We start from the raw sequence: 21,666 nt of genomic DNA, 5'->3' as shown, positions 1-21,666 counted from the left end.
ATAATAAAATACTTGAACTAGCCTCAGAATGTACTGTTTTAAGAATGACTTTTCGAGGTGAATTATGAACCAGAATAAGTTGGTATCAATCGAGATGATGAGGTAATTATCGATGGTGACGCCCTTAATTTTGAGAGTATATTATAAACAAAACAGTCAAGAGGCTGACATGTTTATTCCTGATGCCACATGAGGCAAATCCGAGTGTAAATTTCAGGAATTTGTTATGAAAAGTCGTTCTACCAGCTGACAGTTACTGCTTTGACGGAGTCAATATGGCTCGTGTCTTGATATAATCTAAAGACTCTTTGTTTGATAAATATGTAACATGCCCATGGATGATCACAAACTAATTCTCACATCAAGAGTTTAAATATTGATGAGCTTTTAATGTATATATGTAGGTATAAATCAAACTTTAGAAGTGATTTTGTTTCATGGTGCATCTTTATTAATGGCAAAATGCTTTGCATGGAGTGCTTCATATGTGTACACTTCCTTCAGTGGCACTATTGTTACGCTATGAGCTGTCAATTTCCAATCGATCGGCATATTCCCATAAGACATTATATTATGAAGCTTTCCAGAATATCTGATGTCACTCTGTGACTGTAATTGTCTCCCGTTGGAGGGGAGGGGTCCGAATAGCTAATTTTGTGTATTTAGTACTCATGTCAGTAGCAAGAATTTGACAATATGAAAAAGTATATTCTTCAAGAAAATGATATTCTCAATAAATATCACAACAAAATAAATTTTATTCAATCTCAAGTAAACTAACAATTCATAAGATACAGTTGTAAACAAAATTCAAAACAAAAAATATAGCACCATTTTATTTGTAGGTATTCCCATACCAGTACATATAGTTGCAATCCGATTACAATAAAGATTTGGATCATTATCGCATGCATTGAATTAAATTAAGGACACTGTATTTGAACTGAACATATCCAAAAAAGTTACAATCTTGGGATAATATAGAATAATCGTTGCAATCACATATTCAAAAATCGCCATTTGCCAATTGTCCTACGGTTCATATAGAATACGGACCGTGATGGACTATGCTGCCCTGTGCTGAAACATCAAGGATAATCATTTGCCCTCGGCTTAAGTTAAATGTATCATAAAACCAGGAACTGTAATTTCAACTGTAATAATGACTAGTAAGGAGCCAAAGGTGGCTACTTTGACTAGAAAACGTAAGATTAGCACATTTTCAAAACACATCTAATTGAATGACTGCCTCATCATAACATACGTCACATCTTCACAATGCAGTAGTATTTTTCAGCAGTATAAGATAAATATTTGCCTTCTAAAATGTGTTAGGCTTTTGATTTTTCAGTTCAAACTGGAAGTAAAATTCTTCATTCTTTTTGAAGCATATCACAATATTTTTATTCACATATTTACAGAAAGACACAAAACGCGAACTAAACATAAACATCTTCAGCCTTTTGTCTATGAATGTCAAACATTCCATTACCATCCGAGTGAACATCCGATATAATGCTATCCACTTCCGAATCGCAGGATTCGACGTCGTTTTTAGCGTTCGATAAGTTTCCATGACAACGGTGCCTTGCTAACCTGGGGTCATTTCCGCTTGTTGTTAGCCATGTTTTATTAGCCACATTGAATTGAACACGTTTATTGGTTAAGTTGGGCTCTCGTTCTGAATTTGGGGCGTAATGGTTTATCAATACTGTTGACGGCGAAATGTTATTACTGTTGACAAGTTCTGGAAGTGGTCTGAGTGGTTGTTTAAATGTCGACAAATCACATGACATTCGAGTTCTTGGTGACATGTCACGATTATCAGGTATCGTGTCTGAAAAATATAAAATATTTGAGCATGAGATGAATGATATGTTTTCCAGAATCTAAATCACAGGAAACCTTGTCCATGTGGTTAATTATATCTTAAGGATAAATTTTTCTGGTTATGTCTTCCATTTCGGAGAAAATGTGCATTGTGAGAGCAACTTACAATTATTTGTCTAATATAAAGATTGGTAGGAAGAAAGATCTTCCCCAGAATCAAATAATCCATCATACACACACTTTGGAATGTTTTTTTTAGAAATTATGTCGCAGCGAGACAAGATGTGCAAATGGGCACAGGAACACAGTGTGAACTCACAAGAGAAAGGTAAATACCTGCAGTGACACAAACTTACCTGCATTAGTAGATTTGGATACATTTCCTTCGTCATCACTACCACCTCGTCCACTATCATTAGTTGATGTATCTGCTGAAGTATGACTACCAGTTTCTTCTTGATGCTTACCGGGTAATGGAACTCGATCTGGTCGAATCTGAATAGGTACCTAAAATGCCAAGAAATTAATGAAATGAAAATTTAATTGAGACAGACATACAGACCGCAAACTATTGAGCATAACGCTGGTATTAGCTAACACTCTTTCGATTTCCACCTGTCCATATCCAACGTATACAGTCTGTGGCTCATTTAATTTGCTTTTTTGTCACCCTCCGAAAGACTAGTCTCTGTTTGCATTTTTTAACAAAAGGGATTTTGTGATTAGAAGGGTTTCTGAGGAGGAGACTTTTAATCTTCATATGAATAGTTGACAGTGCTCCTTCCATATAGCGGATTTAAGGGACACAAATATCCATTTCGAATTTCATTCCTTTCACTAAGAAAACGTCGAAACCTGTGAAAAAAGGGACGTTCAAACGAAATCTCGAAATGACGGCGACATGCAAAACAAGGGCATGGTGAAATGAGATAATCGTGTTTCAGATAAGCTGGTAGACAAAACTTACCTTAGTTGATACACCATAGGACTTTAATAAAGCTTCGTGTTTCTTTAAGGCTTCTGTTATCTCCCCGGATACCCTTTTTCTGTTCTGAAAGTGTACAATTTAATCTGTTACTATAAATCATATAAGATTTTCTACTACACATTAGCATATAACGGAGTTGAAATTTAAAAGGGTTTGAACTTGGGAATTCGAAAGGTCGAATTCTTCTGAGTTTGTTATTTCAGAATTATTGATAAACAAACTGTTAGAAACTTGACCTTTGCGCATTTTGACTGATTTATATACTTTCACCTCCGACACACGAGATATATCTGATTAAGATCATCGTAGTTCCGTGTTAGTAATCTTTTATGACTAATAATTACATTTACACGGAAATCAAGAGTGATTCAGTCCCTAATCCCTAATGATAACGATCTTCATTGGTCATTTTGTGGTCAATAAAACTGTGATGACCATTAATTACGATTTCGGACTTATTTTGTTCTATTTTGATTGCATTATTAGTTGTTATTTGTAAACGAAGATTATGTCCCATTGACGTACTAAGCCGTACTAAAAACAAGCCGTGAGGCAACAATCGACTCGAATAAAAATAAATAACGTAACTGAACAAGGAAAAGATAACAATGATATGAAGTCATTGGCCACCAGGTGTCATTGTAATACATTTACAAACCATTAAATTCAAATCACAAATAACTTTCACAGTTAAATACAATTATTTATAAAGTACTGATTGGTGCATTGAAAATGTTAACTCTATTCTTTTAACGTATATAAAGACTTAATCCTAAATCAGTATCGGGCATGCGTATATTATTTTGAAGATTTGATAATGGAAATGTAAAAAGTTAATGTAATTATATTTCAGAATGGTCATAAATGTACAACAACTTTCCAGCTTTCATTAGTGATAACCTTTGTAACAGCTCAGTATCATTTCCTATTGCCTCTGATGGACAGTCTAGTGATGTAGCGACTAAGACGCTTACTCGCCATCATCGCGGTCAAGATTACAACTTGGGATTTCTCCAATGGCACAGGCCTCAGGGCCTGATATCAAGTGGTAGCTAAGAAAATGGAAGATGCTGCCAAACAAAATTTCATCAATGCACAAAGAATTACATTGCTCGACTTCGTATACCCCAACTGTAGACCAAAGGACTTTCTCTTAACTGTTTGTGATTTACATCACTGATGGTTATAGCATAGTGATATTTTCTGTGTAAATTGTGTTCTAAATTGCATAAGTAACATTCCGTGAAGGACAAAGAAAAATCTTTTTAAATATATATCTACAAACGTTATCGACGTTACTTCAAACTGTTACAATCGCGTTAAATGTTTCCTTTGTTATTTCTTAATTTCATCACCCATCTTTTCATCACCTATAGAATTTTGGCAGATCATTATATACTTGTTTGTTCAACCTTTTTATTTAGAGAATAGACATAAAATATATCTCATTTTGTTGAAAGATCTTGTAATGTCCCGTAACGAAGAAATGGTGAAGAAAACCCAAATAATTCGCGAGGAATTCACTAAATTTTCAACAATGAATGCACGTGTGATATAATTGTTGCATTGTAAGCACATATTTGGTAAAAGACATGCCATGACTGGAATACAGTGAAGTGAGTGAACTATTCCTGCCAAAAATACAGAGTAAGCAACTACAGCCTGAATCAAGTTTTAATTTAATTGGGTATTATTGCTGTTTCTAACTTTGCTTTCAACTTTCTTAAATACGTTACCTCATAGCGTACGTACAGTACATGTTAACTACTTTATCCCATAGTTTTTTCTTTTGTTATTTTGGTTCGATACCAGCAAAGCTGATTCGAATTCTGAACAGTGAGTCAGTGTGATGGATAAGTCGTAGCGAATACCAAATTATAAAACTTCTTCAATAGCGGACATATTTTAAAACAGAAAATTGGAGAGTGCAGACCCAAAATTCCAGTCGTAATCTATACCTCTTTTATACATAGTTTATTGGATGTTGTGAAGCAGAATAATGTCTTAATAAAGAAAAGGATTTGTTTGTAAAGCTACTTAAAATTAACCCAAGGGTATTTTTGGTAATTAGATATTTTGGCTTACTCGTGTGGTAAATTTGACCAAAGAGGCAAAACACTGAAGGACGAAATGCATCCAACCGTTCGAAACGATTAAAAGCCCTAAAAGCTATTCTATTCATTTGAAGGATACAAATGTATGTTTCAAGTGCTTAGCTGAAAATCGACCCATAGCGAAGGTCACACTTGTTTTCCTAAAAACCTAACTGCAAGTACATCTTTAATGATAGAGAACGCGATTGTTTAGTGGCCCTAACTACAGGGTACACTAACTAAATTGTCATCTCACGCTCGAATTTTTAAGGGTAGAAATCATGGTGTGATCGAAGGTGAATATTTTCAATGATATTGCATTATTAACGACACATTTTCGTGCCTTGATTGACCCCTAGTTGATCTTGCTATCAGATTTATCAATAAAAATATGAAGTCTCTTATTCAGGACATTTTAATGGAAACAATTTTGTTACCCCTTGAACTAGCTTGTATATTACTACTTTGGTTGAGGTGTGAACGTACATGGAAAACGAATGCTTACTATTGGAGTTTATTGGTTTATTGTTACAAAACATCTGATTTGTGTAAATCTGAATGCTAAATAGCCAAGAAGACTTCGTGAAATTGTCCATTTAAGGTCATTTGTCATACTTTATTAACGTTTGTGATCAAGACCTATTCACGATTTTTCAATACGAAGTTTGAAGCCAAAAAGCAGGAATGAATCTCAAAATACTATTATTAGAATTCCTGATTACAATTATCCATAAAAAATATGATTAGGTTGCCTCAAGGAAGGCACAAAATGACAATCACTGTGGATAAAGGAGGAGTAAATTGGATTTTGATGGTAGGCGGAACGACAAATGTTATAATATCAGAAAGCTTGCCACCGACAGATGGCTACCAAAACAACCGGAACAAGTATATTTACGTTACGGGCAGGAGAGTGCAAAGAAATTTATAATATGCTATCGCGTCTTTCAGGACTGGTCAAAACACCCTGTGAGCGAGCACCGTGAAATAAAAGGCTATATTAAAAAATAGAAAGGAAAAGCCAAACAGACCTCGGGCGGTTATCGTTTCCGCACAAAGAAGTACTCTCAAGTCATTATGAGTACGATCAACTTTCGTGTACTATAGACTCAAGACTATTCCAAACTTAAAATAAAATGATGTTTTCCTTGCATTACGGCTTGTTTGTATTTACTTTACTAATATAAGAAAATGCAAATATATGATTCTGTGTATACGAACGTCACAAGTTGTCCGTCACTATTTTACACATTACCTTCATGTTTCTTTATTGTGTTTGCTCCTTTAATGTATTCTTGTGCCTCTCAATTGAATGTTATTAAACTAAACAGTCTAGCTCTACACCGATGGAAAGATGCGCTGCTTTGGGCGTCTATTAAGTTTTCAACAATAAAGGTTTTGTGTAAATATGCTATCTTGAGGCCACAATATTTAATAATTCTGAAGGAAGTTGTCTTGAAACTGGTCACGCTTTCTCAACCATGTAAATTTGCGACACTTCAAGCAAGCCATTATATCAGAGCCACAATATTGCATTTCTACAATTTTCTGCCAATCGATTGTCAAAATTTAAAAACCTTACCTTTTCAATGGATTGACCATTTGAGACATCAGACAAAGATACTAAATCATCTGTGAAAGATAGTGTGTTGTTTAGTTTATCCCAGCTATGGTTCTTTTGATTGACTTCCGTGGGATCGTCGAATTCTGTGATAGTAAAATCGGGCTTGAGGTTCGACGTTTCCATGTGACTAACACCATTAGCTTTCATGAATTTCTGATTAGTTCTGTCCGACCTCCGGATGATGAAAATAATCAGGATGACAAGAATGAAAATAATTCCAGTAACACTTCCAAGTATCAAGACAATCATCACATTATCGTCAGAACCAGTACCAATACGTTCTAGGTATGCGTTCGTTTCGTTTGTTTGATAAACTGTTATGTTGAAGTTCACAGACGAATTTAAGGATGGCCGGCCGAGATCTTGAACAATAACTTCAAGTTCAAATATTCCTATATCGTTTGGAGTGAGAAATCTAGATAAGCGAATGACGCCTGATTTGGATTCAATTTTAAACATACCGTGTCCATCTTCGGGAAAAAGTATAAATTCTAAATAAGCATTTGCGCCTTCGTCTTTGTCTTTAGCAATAACTGTGAACAAAGCATAATTAGTGTGCATGTGAAACGGTACTGACAAAGAATGATTTGTGGAGCTTGGTGAAACGAATTCTGGTGCATGGTCGTTTTGGTCGTTCACTTCAACAATTACTTCTACGGAAGACGATAGTGACGGTGTTCCACGATCAGAGGCAATAACAGAAAATTCGTACCGAGATTTTATTTCACGATCCAGTGGAAATGTTGTTCGTATTGTACCTTCAGATGTTACTTTAATTGGGTAGTATTCTAATTCTTCAAATTTTAGCTGAATACTGTATAGTATTTCACCGTTTAAACCTTCGTCGTCGTCATCTGCATTGATTCGACCAATTATTGTTCCAGAGAGTCGATTTTCGTCCGTTCTGAATAAATATCTCGGTTTCTGAAATTTAGGTCTAACGTCATTAACGTCCATTACAAAGATTGTGACTGTACAAGACGCATTTTGTACAGGGTATCCATTATCTTTAGCGATGACTTGAAACGTAATTTGAGATGTATTCTCTCTATCAAAAACACGATCTGAAATAATTTGTCCATGTTCGTCAATTTTTATGCCATGTTCGTCACTTTTCGGTATGATGTACGTTATACGAGAATTTTCGCCAATGTCTTTGTCAAAGGCAGATACCTTAAGTATCAACTGGCCTGGGCTTGTGTTTTCACTTATGTTCCCTGTATACTTCATTTGTCGGAAGATCGGTGCGTGGTCGTTTTCATCTCGTATTTTAATTTGGAATGAAATGGTGTCATTAAGTTGGGGTTTCCCTGCATCTTTACAAGTTAAAACTATCTTGTGTGTAGCTTTCCTTTCTCTATCAAGCTTTCTGGCCACAATTACTCTATATTCGTTTAGTCCCAAACCCTGGATATCAAAGGAATCGCCAAAAAGAGAGCAACGAACTAACCCATTCTGATCAGAATCTGGATCTAACACTGCAACATGACCAACAGTCAGTCCAGGCGAAGCATTTTCAGAAACTTCAGCATTTTCAAAAAGATTTAAGTTGATCGATGGTGGATTGTTAGTTGAATCTTCAACGTTGATAGTTACTTGAGCTTGCGCAACTAAAGGAGGTGATCCTCCATCCAAACATTCCACAATAAATTGCATAGTTTGTCCCTGAATAGGGTGTAGAGATTTTGAGACGGTAATCTTCCCTGAGGATTTATCCAAGTGAAAATACTTTTTGACGTCCCGTGGCACAAGAGGGCTGAAACGATATTGAGAAACATTATTGATACCAGAGTCGCGATCAGTTGCCTTAACTTGAGTTACACTCGTATTAATAGGAGCACTCTCATTCACAGTTGTGTTATATTTCTGTGCAGCAAACACTGGAGGGTTGTCGTTTACATCAACTACGGAAATGTTCACAGAAAGAGCACCTGTATTTGGTGGATTAGCACCATCTTTGGCAACAATCACGATTTCATAGAAATGTCGCTCTTCGTGATCTAAAGGACGGAGCACAACAAGACTTACAACTGTTCCACCGTCCAGGGTTTTAGTTACGCGTATGCCAAAATTATCAGTATCAGACACCAGATTATATCCCTGAAGCGAATTTTCTCCGACATCACGATCCAAGGCACTTTCTAAGATAAAGGACGAGTTGACAGAAACTGCTTCTGAAATTTTGAGTGTTATTGAATCGCTGCTGAATGTCGGCGAATGGTCATTTATATCTTGTAAAATAACTGTTAACTTTTCTTTCCTAAAAAATTGGTTCACTGTTGATTGAATTGCTATTTCGGCTTCTAAGATGCATGTGTCCATAAATCCGCAAAGATCTTCTCTATCCAACTGTTTTGATGTGTAGAGGAGACCGTCTTTTGTCAAGTTAAAGAACGCGCTGTGTGGATAACCTTGAGTTAAAAAGCTATAACGGAGCGATTCTGTGGCATTGTCTGTCAAAACAAGTGGAAGATCAACATTATCAGAGATCTTGCCGATAAAAAATCCTTTTGGTTTTTCCTCCAAGAGTGTATACTGTAGATCTCCTTTGACTGCCACGCAGAATGTTAAGGTCAGACATAAGAAAAAAAACTGTTTCATCTTCTTTGTTTTTCTTCCACGGTATTCTTACACGACCATCTCTGAAATTATAAATAAGAATTTATTAAAGCTATTCTCACTCGTTACATTGGAATTAGTTCTTGCTGAGCAAACCTACACACCTTGTGAGTTAATGCTATAACAAAATATTAAACTTTTTGAGTTGTTGATTCACGAACATGAAATCTGGTGAATTTTAATTTGGATATCCGGATATCTGATTGTGTGCCCATTTAAGGGTTTCTTAACCTATAATGCTTACACTGGTTGTTTACTTACTAAGCATGCGTACCATAGTAAACTGGGGTAATTTGACTGAAGCTTTATTTCAAAGTCATTATTTCAGATAATATGAAGATTACACGAAAATGACCCCGAGACTTGCAACCCAATCCCTTTAAAGTAATGAGATATGGTGATTTAGATATCAAAATGACTAGTGTCCACTTCACACTAGGGTAATGGTAATTGTATAGGCCTTAATAAACTAATGATATTAATTAAGGACAGTGGTGATTACGAGCATTGAAACTGCTTATTAGTAAGACTTATCACGTGCAACTATAATTTACTAGTTTAGTCAGCCGAAAGAATTGAGGTGTCAAAAGTAGAAATTTGTGAATATAAACTGAGTATGTAAGTGATGAAAATTTATTAGTGGAAATTGCCTTCTCTTTTAAAGTTTAGATTTTTAAATTTCCGTTTGATGACAATTATCAATATCAATTCACATTCTCTCTTGTATTAAGGCATTTCTGGATTTTTACCAAGAGCTTTTTAACTATCACCAGAAAGCATGTTCGTCATCACTCCCTCAAACCGGAAGTAAACCGATGGAGGTCCCTCAATATTGTATACACTAGCAGTTCCCGTGTGACCTTTTAATATAATATATGATTGTTTACTTTCGCTTTATTTCACGTTTATTTTATATAGTAGAGTTTATTTTACACCAAAGAATTGATAGCATCCACATGATCGGAAGATAAATAGCTTGTTTTTAATACATATTATTTACATGTGAATCAATATGGCATCCACAATACAATATGGCCGCTAATCAAATCGATGATATGTTACCATAACCGGTGAATATTATGGTGAAATGAAAACATGAAGGCTCTGTTTAACTTTTGATATTCAAGCATAGAATCTGGTTTCATATTAAATTTTCGTTTCACAACAACCATTATTGTTGTTGGTGTCGCTATCTAGGCAAGAATTACCCCTTCTATCGGAACACCTGATATCATTCTGATATTAGCCTTTTATTATCGAAATCCTCGAGGCTTACAAAGATTATTTTTATAACACCGCTCCAAATTTCTGTTGTTCCATGTGAATTTAGAGCATATCTTTTAAAGCAATTTTTCTGTCAAAACTTAAGTGCGACGCTCTCTAGGACGATTGTCAGGATTCAAGATGCTGAAGTGTCTATATTGATTATACAGATAGACCATATCAAACATTTTATGATCTGATAATTATTAAATGTGAGATAAGGTAAATAATAATTATGATTTAATTATAACTGTTATAGTCTGACTTCTGTCCCAAGGCTATGGAAGCTGTTAATTGTCCTGTAATTACAGCTAATTATAGTGGGGATGGAAGGACCTGAGAAATAGATGACGTAACCCAATTGCAGACTAGGTCTCCATCATGAAAATGTCGAAACACTCGTTTATGAGCATCAACACTTGATGTAAGTTTTATATCATAATATCATACTTGAGCATTTCATCCACTGCAAGAATATAGCCCTCAACATATGATAACTTGAAGAGGTTCCAAACTTGTTTCAAGGAGTATCTGAGACATTTTTATCTCTTTGTGTCGAGCTGACATTTGATACGCAAAGAATTGGCATTAAAATCAGGCCAAGGTAACAAAAAGGACATCTGATGCCATAAGAACAGCAGTGATCTCGAAAGAAAATCGATATCTTATTATTCAAATCGAAATCCTCAAATCTACAAAATCAATGAATGAGTCAAATAACCATCATGCATCATTCAAGATGGAAATGCACCCTCAAGATAGGCCACAAAATTATCAACACAATTTAAGACGCGAGGCTAGGTCAAACTCTGGAGAACATTGTACCAACATAAATTGAGGTGAAAATACGTCTAGTAGAATGAATTATTTTCAAATCAACATAACCTTAAAAAAGCAACCAAAATGGCGCTATTTACTAAAAAGAATCACACTAAAAAAAATTTTCAAAGTGATAAAAATGTAGTATATTTTCATTTCGCTGCATTTTAAGTAATTCTCCACAACAAATCTGGCCATTCGAAGAGCATACACATTTGACAAAGTAGAAACTAAATTTTAGATTTAAACCAAACGAGTGCTCATATTTTTTAAAAGAGTTAGTCGATTTCTGAGACTGATTTATTCAAAGATGCGTTCAATTTATTCCAGTAATATGACACCTTCGTGTGTTTGTCCACTTTTCGTTGATCAATGACTGGCAGTAAACTTAAGAGAGACATCATTGACATTAGTTCTTTCTGGCCAATATTAACCTAGAATAGCTCGACATGTCTTTTGTGTGCTTAGTTCTTATTAATAAATGTGTACATAAACTGGAGTACTTTTGGTTAATTTGTGAGGGAAATGATACATTTTCTTTGTTTGCGTTCTAGAGGAGATATTGTTTGAAAAGAAATGTCATCGAAATGGTATTAATAGAACTATGTAAACGAAGACTATAATAAATTGAAGTACGCAGGTACAAGAAAGTTCACACATTTTCTTGCCCTGTCGTTTCTTATAATCTATTGACTATATCATATGAAATGATATAGAGGGGTCAGCTGGAAATACAAACTTGTCATCTGTATGTCCAAGAGTTCTGAATGCCATGCTGGTCTTCCAATGTTAATATTTGACAATCAAGGGTATCTGAATCTCATTTATGCCTTTTTCAATGTGTATGTCTTAACAAATGGTCCCTCGGCATGGAATGTTATTTCAAATGTAATGAAGATAAGAAAACTGTCATCATTATTTTCTTATAAAAGATAAGGTCGCAGTCTCCATCAAAAGGTTATCTGTAAAATGCCACTTGGAACAAATGATAACGAGATAGTTTTTCAAATCCTGAAAAAAAGAACGATAAGGTTCCTGAAAGTCTGAGACTAAATTAACTTACCAAAAATAACCAATCTTGAGTCAAATTTCTTGTGTTTTCCTAATTTCAAACAACTAATTGAGAATATTTCTTATTTCACACGTTGGTTCTTACTTTCGCACATTTATTCCAAAGTTTTCAGTGCTTTAAACAAATGTAACATAATAGAGGAATTCATCTCTGACGGTATTTAGATTTCATATCATAATAAATTTGGCTCCACCCTTTTGGGGCGCAATAACCAATGAAATTACTGATAATCATTTGGCGTGAAGCCGCCATTATGATTGACATTATAATCAGTGGTGATTGAAAGGGTTTTGAATAGGATATATTTAGTTTATGTAGTAAGTACTACAGGTGTCAATTTCTCTGATTTTACTTTGTTCAAAGTGTTAAGGGGCTGGTTTCATGTCGCTGATTAACCATTAGGGGAAAGTGATAAACATTTGATTTGTAAATGGGCAATAATTGCTATTTGCCACGTTGCCATTGTGTGCAAAGTTTTTTCAACAATTCTATTGATTTTAACTATTTAGATTTCCCTTTTTAGATATTTATATAAAATCCTACCGCCTCTATTGTCTGTAAACCTAAGACAAATTAACATTAATTGGCAGCACTTATATCTTCGCAAATTCTTATCACTATTATTATACATAGTATAATGAATAATAATTGGCAAGGTGATAAACTGTTTCGATTTCAGCTGTTTAGAGACGAACGAATTCAAAACCACGTTAGACCTAATCAATTTCAAATTTCAACCCCAACATAATAGTATAATTATACTACAGTAATAGTATAATGTTAACACTTTTGTGTTTTGCAAAGTTCAAAATTGTCATTTTGAAGAAAAAAGCCTCTTCTCCGTTCGAGTGAAGAAGAAATGAGGGTCCATTGCAATAGGAACTATAAAATACACTTATTATGAAACCGATTATTAGCTTTAAATTAATACTGATTGAAATAGACTTTGCGTTAAATATTTTTTGCCTATAAAGCAATAATTTAACATAAGCACACACCAATCATTAATCGATTATTATTTGAATATTGCTTTCTGTAAAATTAATTTTTAAATGATAATATCAACCTTCGGTGGTATCTGTAATGTTAAATTGTCAATGTTGATTGTCAATACCATTCTTCAGCCAATATTCAAATTCATGAACAAAAATCTCCAAATTTCTGTATGCCAGCAACAATGTGAAAACCCTAGTTATTCATTGAAGTCTAATGATTGTTATGGTGGGTTCAAGTCCTCACCAAAAGTGTTAGTATTTGCTCTTAATATTTTTTTTATTATTCATTTTCTATACAATGGATGGTCATGCTATCCTCAATCTGTCCTTGGTCCTCATATTCCATTTTTGGAGCGGTCGATTCAACCAATATATGCATATTGGTTAGATCTACTTTCTTTAGAAATGTGTAAAACAATCCCATTCTTTGATCGGAATGACCGAGTCATTTATCACTCCCTATGGCACGAAGCGGCAGACCTGTCTGTGTACAGCCAAACGTTGACCTAACAATATCTTCAAAACCATCAGCAAAGTCATTAACAAGATAATTAACGCGTTAAATTCCTATATCACAATATCTTAATGAATCCACTAATTACTCGGGGTAATCTCCCCTTGTCAGTTATACCCAATATATCAATCTTAGACACAACTAAAAAATCATTTGTCACACTATTATAATAATAAATACTTGATGAAGAACTTGACAGTTCTATAACGACTGTCGATTCGTGGAACTTCTTGAAGGTCAACTAGCGCTTCATCGTGCGACATCAATAGATGTGGATTATAGGTCAATGGCTCAAACTAAAGCATGTCTCCTATATCCTATATGATAACATTACATCTTGCCACGTGAACGGGACAGTAAACCGATGTCCGTTTTTGCATGTTGAAAATTCACCGAAATTTGGAAATAGAATGGCGGAAGTATAGGCATCAACCTCTTCTGTCTATATTACTCTGTTCTGGAGTAGAATAATTAGAAGTGTAACTGCATTTCTTTCATTCACCATAAAAAAAACATACACAACTTACCAAATCGCACCATATTCAATCACGATAAACACCAAAATTGTCTATTTTTAATTGTATCGCGTGCATATTTCATTACGCTAATGAACAATACACAATAAGCAAATCCATGCAAAATCGCAAAATACTTTCAAGAATAAAAAAAATCTGTATTGCTGAAGGATGATCTTTCAGATCAAGATTGATAAAAAATGAGCATTGAATCAACAATAATTTAGTTTGAGTTCATAAATATCTAAAAAAATTACTGAGAAATTTTCAGCGGGGCTTGTTGTGTTCATTAACTATTTTTCGCTTTTATAAAAAAATTGTCACAGTTTTATTTGTACGGAACCATTTATGCGCACTGAAGTATAACCAATCATCCAGTCAATTAGACGGTTTTCTCTAGGAAAATAATAGGAAACAAAAATACAACCACCTTTCAAATTAGAGTTTTGATTATGGTTATTGAAGATTAATTCCATTGTTAATCAACTGCACGGCCACTGGATAAATTATCACATTGGAAATGGAATATTAAATATAGAAATGAATATAGGGGTATGGATGCGCATTAGCTTGTGACCCAATCGGAAATAAATAGCCATGAAACACATAGATAACTGTCTTTCATGGTGCCAAATACTGTTTTGTCAGTGTTTTCTATTGCTATAATGCATTGCATATACTCATTGGAAGTAAATACAGTAAAACCTAAACAGCGAATGGTTTGATAAGGCCAGAAGTAAAGACAATTCATAGCTTGGTCTACGAATCTATAGCATTAATCGCAAATCTGATCTAGTTTTGCATACACAAATATTTTTCAAGAACTTAGTGATACTCAAAGAGGGCTACGTTAGGAAATCTAGAATGTTAATGGATTATGCCAAATAAATAATCAAATTATTTTCTATTCCTTTCTACCGCGAAAAAAAGACACACGTGTTACTTTCTTACAATGGGACAATGAAAGGTTAATACGCCATAAAAATGATACATTAGTTCTGTTTAAGATAGTGTTGAATATATCTTTAAACAATAATAAACAAACGTACTGAGTGGGATATGTTACATCTGGGAAATACTCGGGCCCTTGACAGTATTTTCTCTTCAGAATTACTGACCATTCGATATACAAAGAACTTGATATTTTCGAAAAACTCTACATATAAATCATAATGAAGAATGTGACCCAGTAACGGCAAAAAAAAAAAAATACTGCGACTTTGAATTCAATGACAAGAAGCATAATCAAAGTAATTTCACCGACCAGAAACGTGTTATGAACACTTGTTACTGTTGCTGTACATATGAATACAAATGTGGTAGATTTTCTATGGCTTCACGACAGTGTGATGCAAGACGAATTGTTCACAATTAAAAAATCAATAATTATCTAAGGGGTTCATCACATAGAGTAAAATATCAGAGTTATAAGATTGGAGACCCATTTTATGTTTAAGCCTTCTAAGCAAAGCTTTTATTACTGATCTAGCTTCATACCCATGCCCCAGGAGACGTAAACTCAATCAATTTCTCTCTTACATCTTCCGTTACGTTCAGAGCAATATTACCCAATGGTATTAACGCACTAATCCTAGGAGCATGATTAAAGTCTATTTTATATTGGATAGATTGGATTTATTAATCACCCAACCTCTCTTTATCGAAATAGAATGTTACGTTCGATATCGCCACAAATCTCGAATCAAATTACTCCAATCGACACCACCGTAGCAAACTGTTGTATAATTGTGGAAGTCTAAAACAAGGATGCATGCGTTAGTGTAAGGAGACCTAGCAGCTATTTTTGGGGAACCAGACTAGATACTAATTTCTGTCATGCAGGAACAGACCAAAGCTTTTGTGTTTCACACTAAAGGCTTTCAAAATGTTGAGCATCAAGATAGACGCGTCTTTCTGATTACAATTCACCATTACAACTTGGCGAAATAACATCTTGTTTAATGATCAAATTTGCCCTCTCGTTCAAAAACACACGAAAAGGATTGGTTTGAAATTAAAATAGGAATGATAATGCAAATGATCATAAATAGTTCTTTTAACTAATTTTCATCGAAAATTCTATAGACAATTGCTATAGGTTTGGTGCTTATTAATTCCGTTCTGCAGTATTTAATCAGTTCCGAGCTACACTGAGAAATCCTGGTATTAATGTGGACTATTCCTGTGGGAATTTCAGTCATTTTGTAATGACCAACAGCTAAAATCATGGTCAGCCGGATGCATGCACCCATAACATAAAAGAACAGTGTTTGGATTTTCCCGTATACTTAATTCCAACCACTTGTTAAAAATTTGAGACAAAATTTATCAGTGGAAATTAGAAAAATTTTCAGCCTCGATTTAAAGCCTGATATAAGCTATACAACTAATTTGCGTAACCTAGGTACGCAGAAAGATGGTTTTCGAAGGTCTTTTGTAATATTGGTTTGATGTATAAATATTGAAGTTCTACACACCGATAAAGATACATTTCGAAATACTTTTGTAGGTAACCAAACTGTATATGATAAGACAAGAAATAACACAATGACATGTATAAATGTACGCCTCTGATAAAAAGTGAAACCGTTTCAAAGAAACAGTCAACGTTATTTCTTATAATTTACTAATTAAATGCAATAAAGCGTTGAAAAACACTTGAAAGAGCATTGAACAATAACAATAGTTGTGTTGATGCACAAGCAAGAAACCTTTGGTCATCGAATTGAGGTCAAGATGTCTTCTGCATTTCTATATCTCAAATGAAGTGCATGTCGGATACATATCGCATTACTATTGATAAGGGGAATATCTAATGGGTGATTATATTTGATATATTCGACAATCAGAAGGGTTTCCAGCAAATAAATCATGTCCATCCAGCATTGACCGTACTCATCTGAAATTACAGATACCCTTATCTCTGGGAAACGTCAAATGAGCGCCATATGAAAGATGTCTTTACTATTTGATAAAATCTTAAAAACAAGCTTTAATCTTTTTAGGGCTCATTTCACTTTTATTCTTTTGTAAGCTAAAACTTAAAATTGTTTGATTTCAAATTCTTTGATCTTAATAACTAGTTTCAAAATTATATCCAAGCTCGTTTGAACTCCCGTCATCAACATAAATTTTAGCATATTTTTAAGTAAATGCCGACTCAGTATTCAAATATCGTGTGACCAGGTTCGCATATTTTTATTGTATAAGAAAAGACTAAATCACTCAAGAAAGCGTTACGTGGCCCTTCTACAAATACCGTTGCACAAACCTAATACATGTATTACTCATTTCGGATAAGAAACCAAAAAATAAGTTTTATTTCGTAAAAAGAACCCACAACCCTCAAGTACAACAGACAAATTATATAATGAAACACATGATACATGTTGATTGTATCCATTACCGTCACAGTGTGTGGTGGTCAATAGTGAGTTCATTAGGACGATTGAGCCAGAACAACCGGACACAGTCAATGCTCTCTAATGGGTTCCAAATGTTTCGACTAGTAAAACAACTTCTTCGTATCATTATAAACTGTTACACTGAAACAAGTTCAATGGATGCCACTTGTTCGCGTTTTGCATCTACAACTGAAGTTGTTTGGTCTGCTAATGCTTTCACAGCTGTGTATACCGAAACAGTACCCCCTGCTGTGAGCAGGTGGTCAAGGTCACGTGTACGTAGATGCCTTGCTCAGATCAGTGTCGCCCCCAAGAGAGGTAAATAATTGACCAGGGGAAGGGGGTTTTGACCGTAAAGCTAACCATAGAGTTACTGGTGTTGAATGAAACGCTTCAAAGTGATCATCTATCGTGTGTGATGTATTTCATAAGTAACATTGTGCCAATCATTTCTCGAGACAGTGAGCTTACATTGAACTTATGCAACCCACATAAAACTGTAAAATATAGTAACACATTACCAATTTCTGTTGAAAATATATTGTTGAAAAGTGGAACTAAGACTTGATAACATGTTTGTAGCTCTTCTCTGAATATATTCAGAGTACAAGTTAAAATTAAAAAAAAATATCTCATTATTTGAGTTTTTCATGTATCTCAAATTTTAAATGTAGAAGTACAAAGGGTATAAAATATAACATACATTAAAATAATTGCACATACAACTGCCCATTGTAAAGACCCTTCTTTCTGAACTAGTAAATATCGGTCTGGTAATTTTCCCCAACATCCAAAATGAAATGGGTGTTGCTTTACTGATGCTGTTTTTCTATTTACAAGAAGCCGTAGTCATATATTTATTATTTTACAGACTAATTGGTATATAACATTATATAATAACCCTAAATAATGCACATGGGAAAATAATTCTTACTCCGAAAAATGAGTGAAATGTAACCTAATAATAGTACCAGTGACATCATCGCGAAACCCTATTATGTCATTATATGTTAATTTCGTTTAGAAAATAAGCAAAGTTTGATGATATGATATGCAAAATTCTGGTGTGCCTGCTATTCCCACGCTATAAACTAAAACAAGAATAGAACTTAATCTATTTGAAAGAAAAGTGAAAAATTAGTTGCTTTATAAAACTTTCTTTCCATGGATAAAATGTATATTTATCATCTTTCTCAAAATGATAACCTTGAGTTACAGTTACAGTTACAATCAAATATATTTTAACATTGTAACTGTTGATCATTGACACCAAACTGCCAAAATTATCCGAGTCTTTTGATGACATTTTCAGTTTAAAGTAAGAAGTCTTTGTTATCCCAAAACCTGGTTTTAAAAAAATAGAAATTGCAATATCATGAAATTTACTTTAGACATACATACACATAGTTTGCTGTTGAACAATCAACATGAAGAAATATAATTACCGATACATGTAGCATTACAAAATGCTTAAACTTAATCACTCCCCAAACAAGTCGAAAATACAAGGGTGATTAAATTAAATAGTCCACATCAATAAAGATAAATAATATTAAGAGAAATTTTCGTTGGATTTGATGACATTTTTATATTTTTTTAAAAGCATTCACGTTAGTGATACAAGGGAGATAATTGACGAATATACACCGTGTGTCGGACAACTACTCATTTTTTTTCACAGTCAAGGATTTGTCGTATGAGGAAGTGTCGAATGTGTGGTTTTTATGAGGTTGAGCTTAAATATTGCATAGGCTCGGGTCGACAGGAGGGTAAAGCATCCTATCGGATCCCTATCCATCATATCAAGAAATGACCGCCTGTTAGCTACCGCAATCAACTGGATGGTCGCAGATTCTAGCCGCTCAGACAGCAAGGACTAATCATGTGATTGATAGTCAACAGTGGCTAGATGTCTTTGAAAGCCCCGTTGCCCCCAGGTTCTGCTGGAAAATAGCTGAGCGACTATGCGACGATTCTTAAGAATATAGTGTTGATAAAGTGTCATCAATTAAAGTATGTATTCCAACGGAATACTTTTAAATTACAGTCTTCGATTGCTTCGTTCCTCAAATATCATAGTTACTACAGATGTCAAACATATATCAATCAGAAAACCATGAAGTTTCGAATTGCCATGTCAAAAACGATTTCAGACAGTTACTCTCTTTATATTGTTGCATATCTAAAACACTTACCCTTCAACTCATCAATATCTGGGATAATAGCACGGATCCAATAACTATCACAGTAGAAGCATCTCATAAACGACTTAATTTTTAAATGTGTGCCTTGAGAAGGACAGTAGAGAAGCTACTGACAACCATCCATCTCTTTCGATTACTTTTTAGTTTTAATCAAATATAAGGACGTGTTATGGATGACAATGATGCCTATTGTTTTGAGGAGGAAAAGAATTTGATGATAAACGCCGCCTAAATAAATAAAAAAGGACAATAAGTGATGATCTGTATTGAGAAAATGTGACAAGGTGCACAAATATCTTCTTTTGTCTTAGTTCTTTGTCATTTTAATGCGAGATATTTTTCCTCTTTTACAGGCCAGTAATCGTAAATTTGTTGAAATATTTATCATTAAAGTCCCCACAACTTAAAAGTATATCATGTGCAATGATAAGACAAGATACACTTAAGCTGGTGAAACTTGGCATTCAATTATTATGATATTTGTGTTAAACCCGAATTGGTGCGACATCATGCTCGTCTGGAGACACAACACATTTCTACGATATGTAATTCATATTGTTCGGGGGAAGTTGCTATTGTTAGTATATGGTTGTTAAGACTAAACAATTGCTGTTCATCTCATTCCATGAAATAGTCATTATTAACTAGGCCCAAGTTAACGATGCTTCTTCCTAGTTTTGGGGCTACTTGTTTCTAGTTGTAAGATTGTAACTTCCGCTTAGTTTCTCAATATTTTGTCCATTGAAATGAATTCACATGCATGGATAATGTTAAAATATAAAGTTTTTATTACAAATAAGTATCTACTGAAAACACTAATTTATTTAACAATATTTTTGTCACGTTAATCATAATATGGGTGAGGTACATGCTTTCGCCGATGAAATCCATCTCCCGATTTAAAATATCCATTTACAATACATGTTCACAATATTAAGAAATAACTATGATGCAAACCTTACTATACAAGAAAAAAAGCATTTGTGGCTACTAGTTAGGAACATGTGACATAATCGCAAAACCGTTGTTCGGACAGTAAATAACATTATTTGAATAGTTCAAGTTTAACTATTTGAGAGAAAACACAGACATACAATGAAATGATACATTAAGTATAATTGATCCGGATTCAACAGACTAATCGAGCTAATACACCAATTTAAATGTTTGTGATTATTCAAGAATTAAACAATAAAATACTTGTTCAGTATGCTGACCGCCGCAAAGTCAGTCAGTATTGAATGAATTGAAAAAGAGCTGTAGGTCGACTTGTTCTGCACCAAAAGCAAAGAGCTTTAGTAAAAATGTAAAATAATCAAACCTGGTTACACCTTAGGCAAAATTTCTTGAATAAAACGGTTGAGATTAACCTGTATCAAAGTCTTTGTCAGTTGCACAGATGAGGGTCTAAAATGTACCAGGAAATACAGTTGATGAAAATGCTATTTTATTTTCACACAGAGACATTTTCAGTCCAACTGATTTTGAGTTTTGAACATGGAAATGATTTTTTGTAGAAAAAAAAATTCATTGTATTTCATCTGAAACACACCATGAAGCAATAATCAATTAACATATAAACGACTAAACGTTGAATATGTCTGTAGGGCGATAATGTGTGAGAAAGTTTGATGTTTTTACCATTCTCCTTGACAAAAGATATTGTTAAGTCAACAACTTTTCAAGTGATCTCTGCATTTGTCAATGTTCCGATGACAACCCCCCC

General features: G+C 34.2%; 1 protein-coding gene across 1 annotated transcript; it reads right to left on the bottom strand.

Moving 5' to 3' along the window:
- Positions 1 to 6,847: 6,847 nt before the first annotated feature.
- Positions 6,848 to 9,070, bottom strand: LOTGIDRAFT_82027 (hypothetical protein; the record flags this gene model as incomplete). The annotated part of the gene is made up of 1 exon (XM_009057030.1): positions 6,848 to 9,070. A coding segment is annotated over one exon (2,223 nt), but the record flags the coding sequence as incomplete, so codon positions are not given.
- Positions 9,071 to 21,666: the final 12,596 nt, after the last annotated feature.

The sequence above is a fragment of the Lottia gigantea genome (genome assembly GCF_000327385.1).
Source record: "Lottia gigantea unplaced genomic scaffold LOTGIsca_3, whole genome shotgun sequence".
Lineage (NCBI taxonomy): Eukaryota > Metazoa > Mollusca > Gastropoda > Lottiidae > Lottia > Lottia gigantea.
This window is presented reverse-complemented; position numbering and strand designations above follow the sequence as displayed.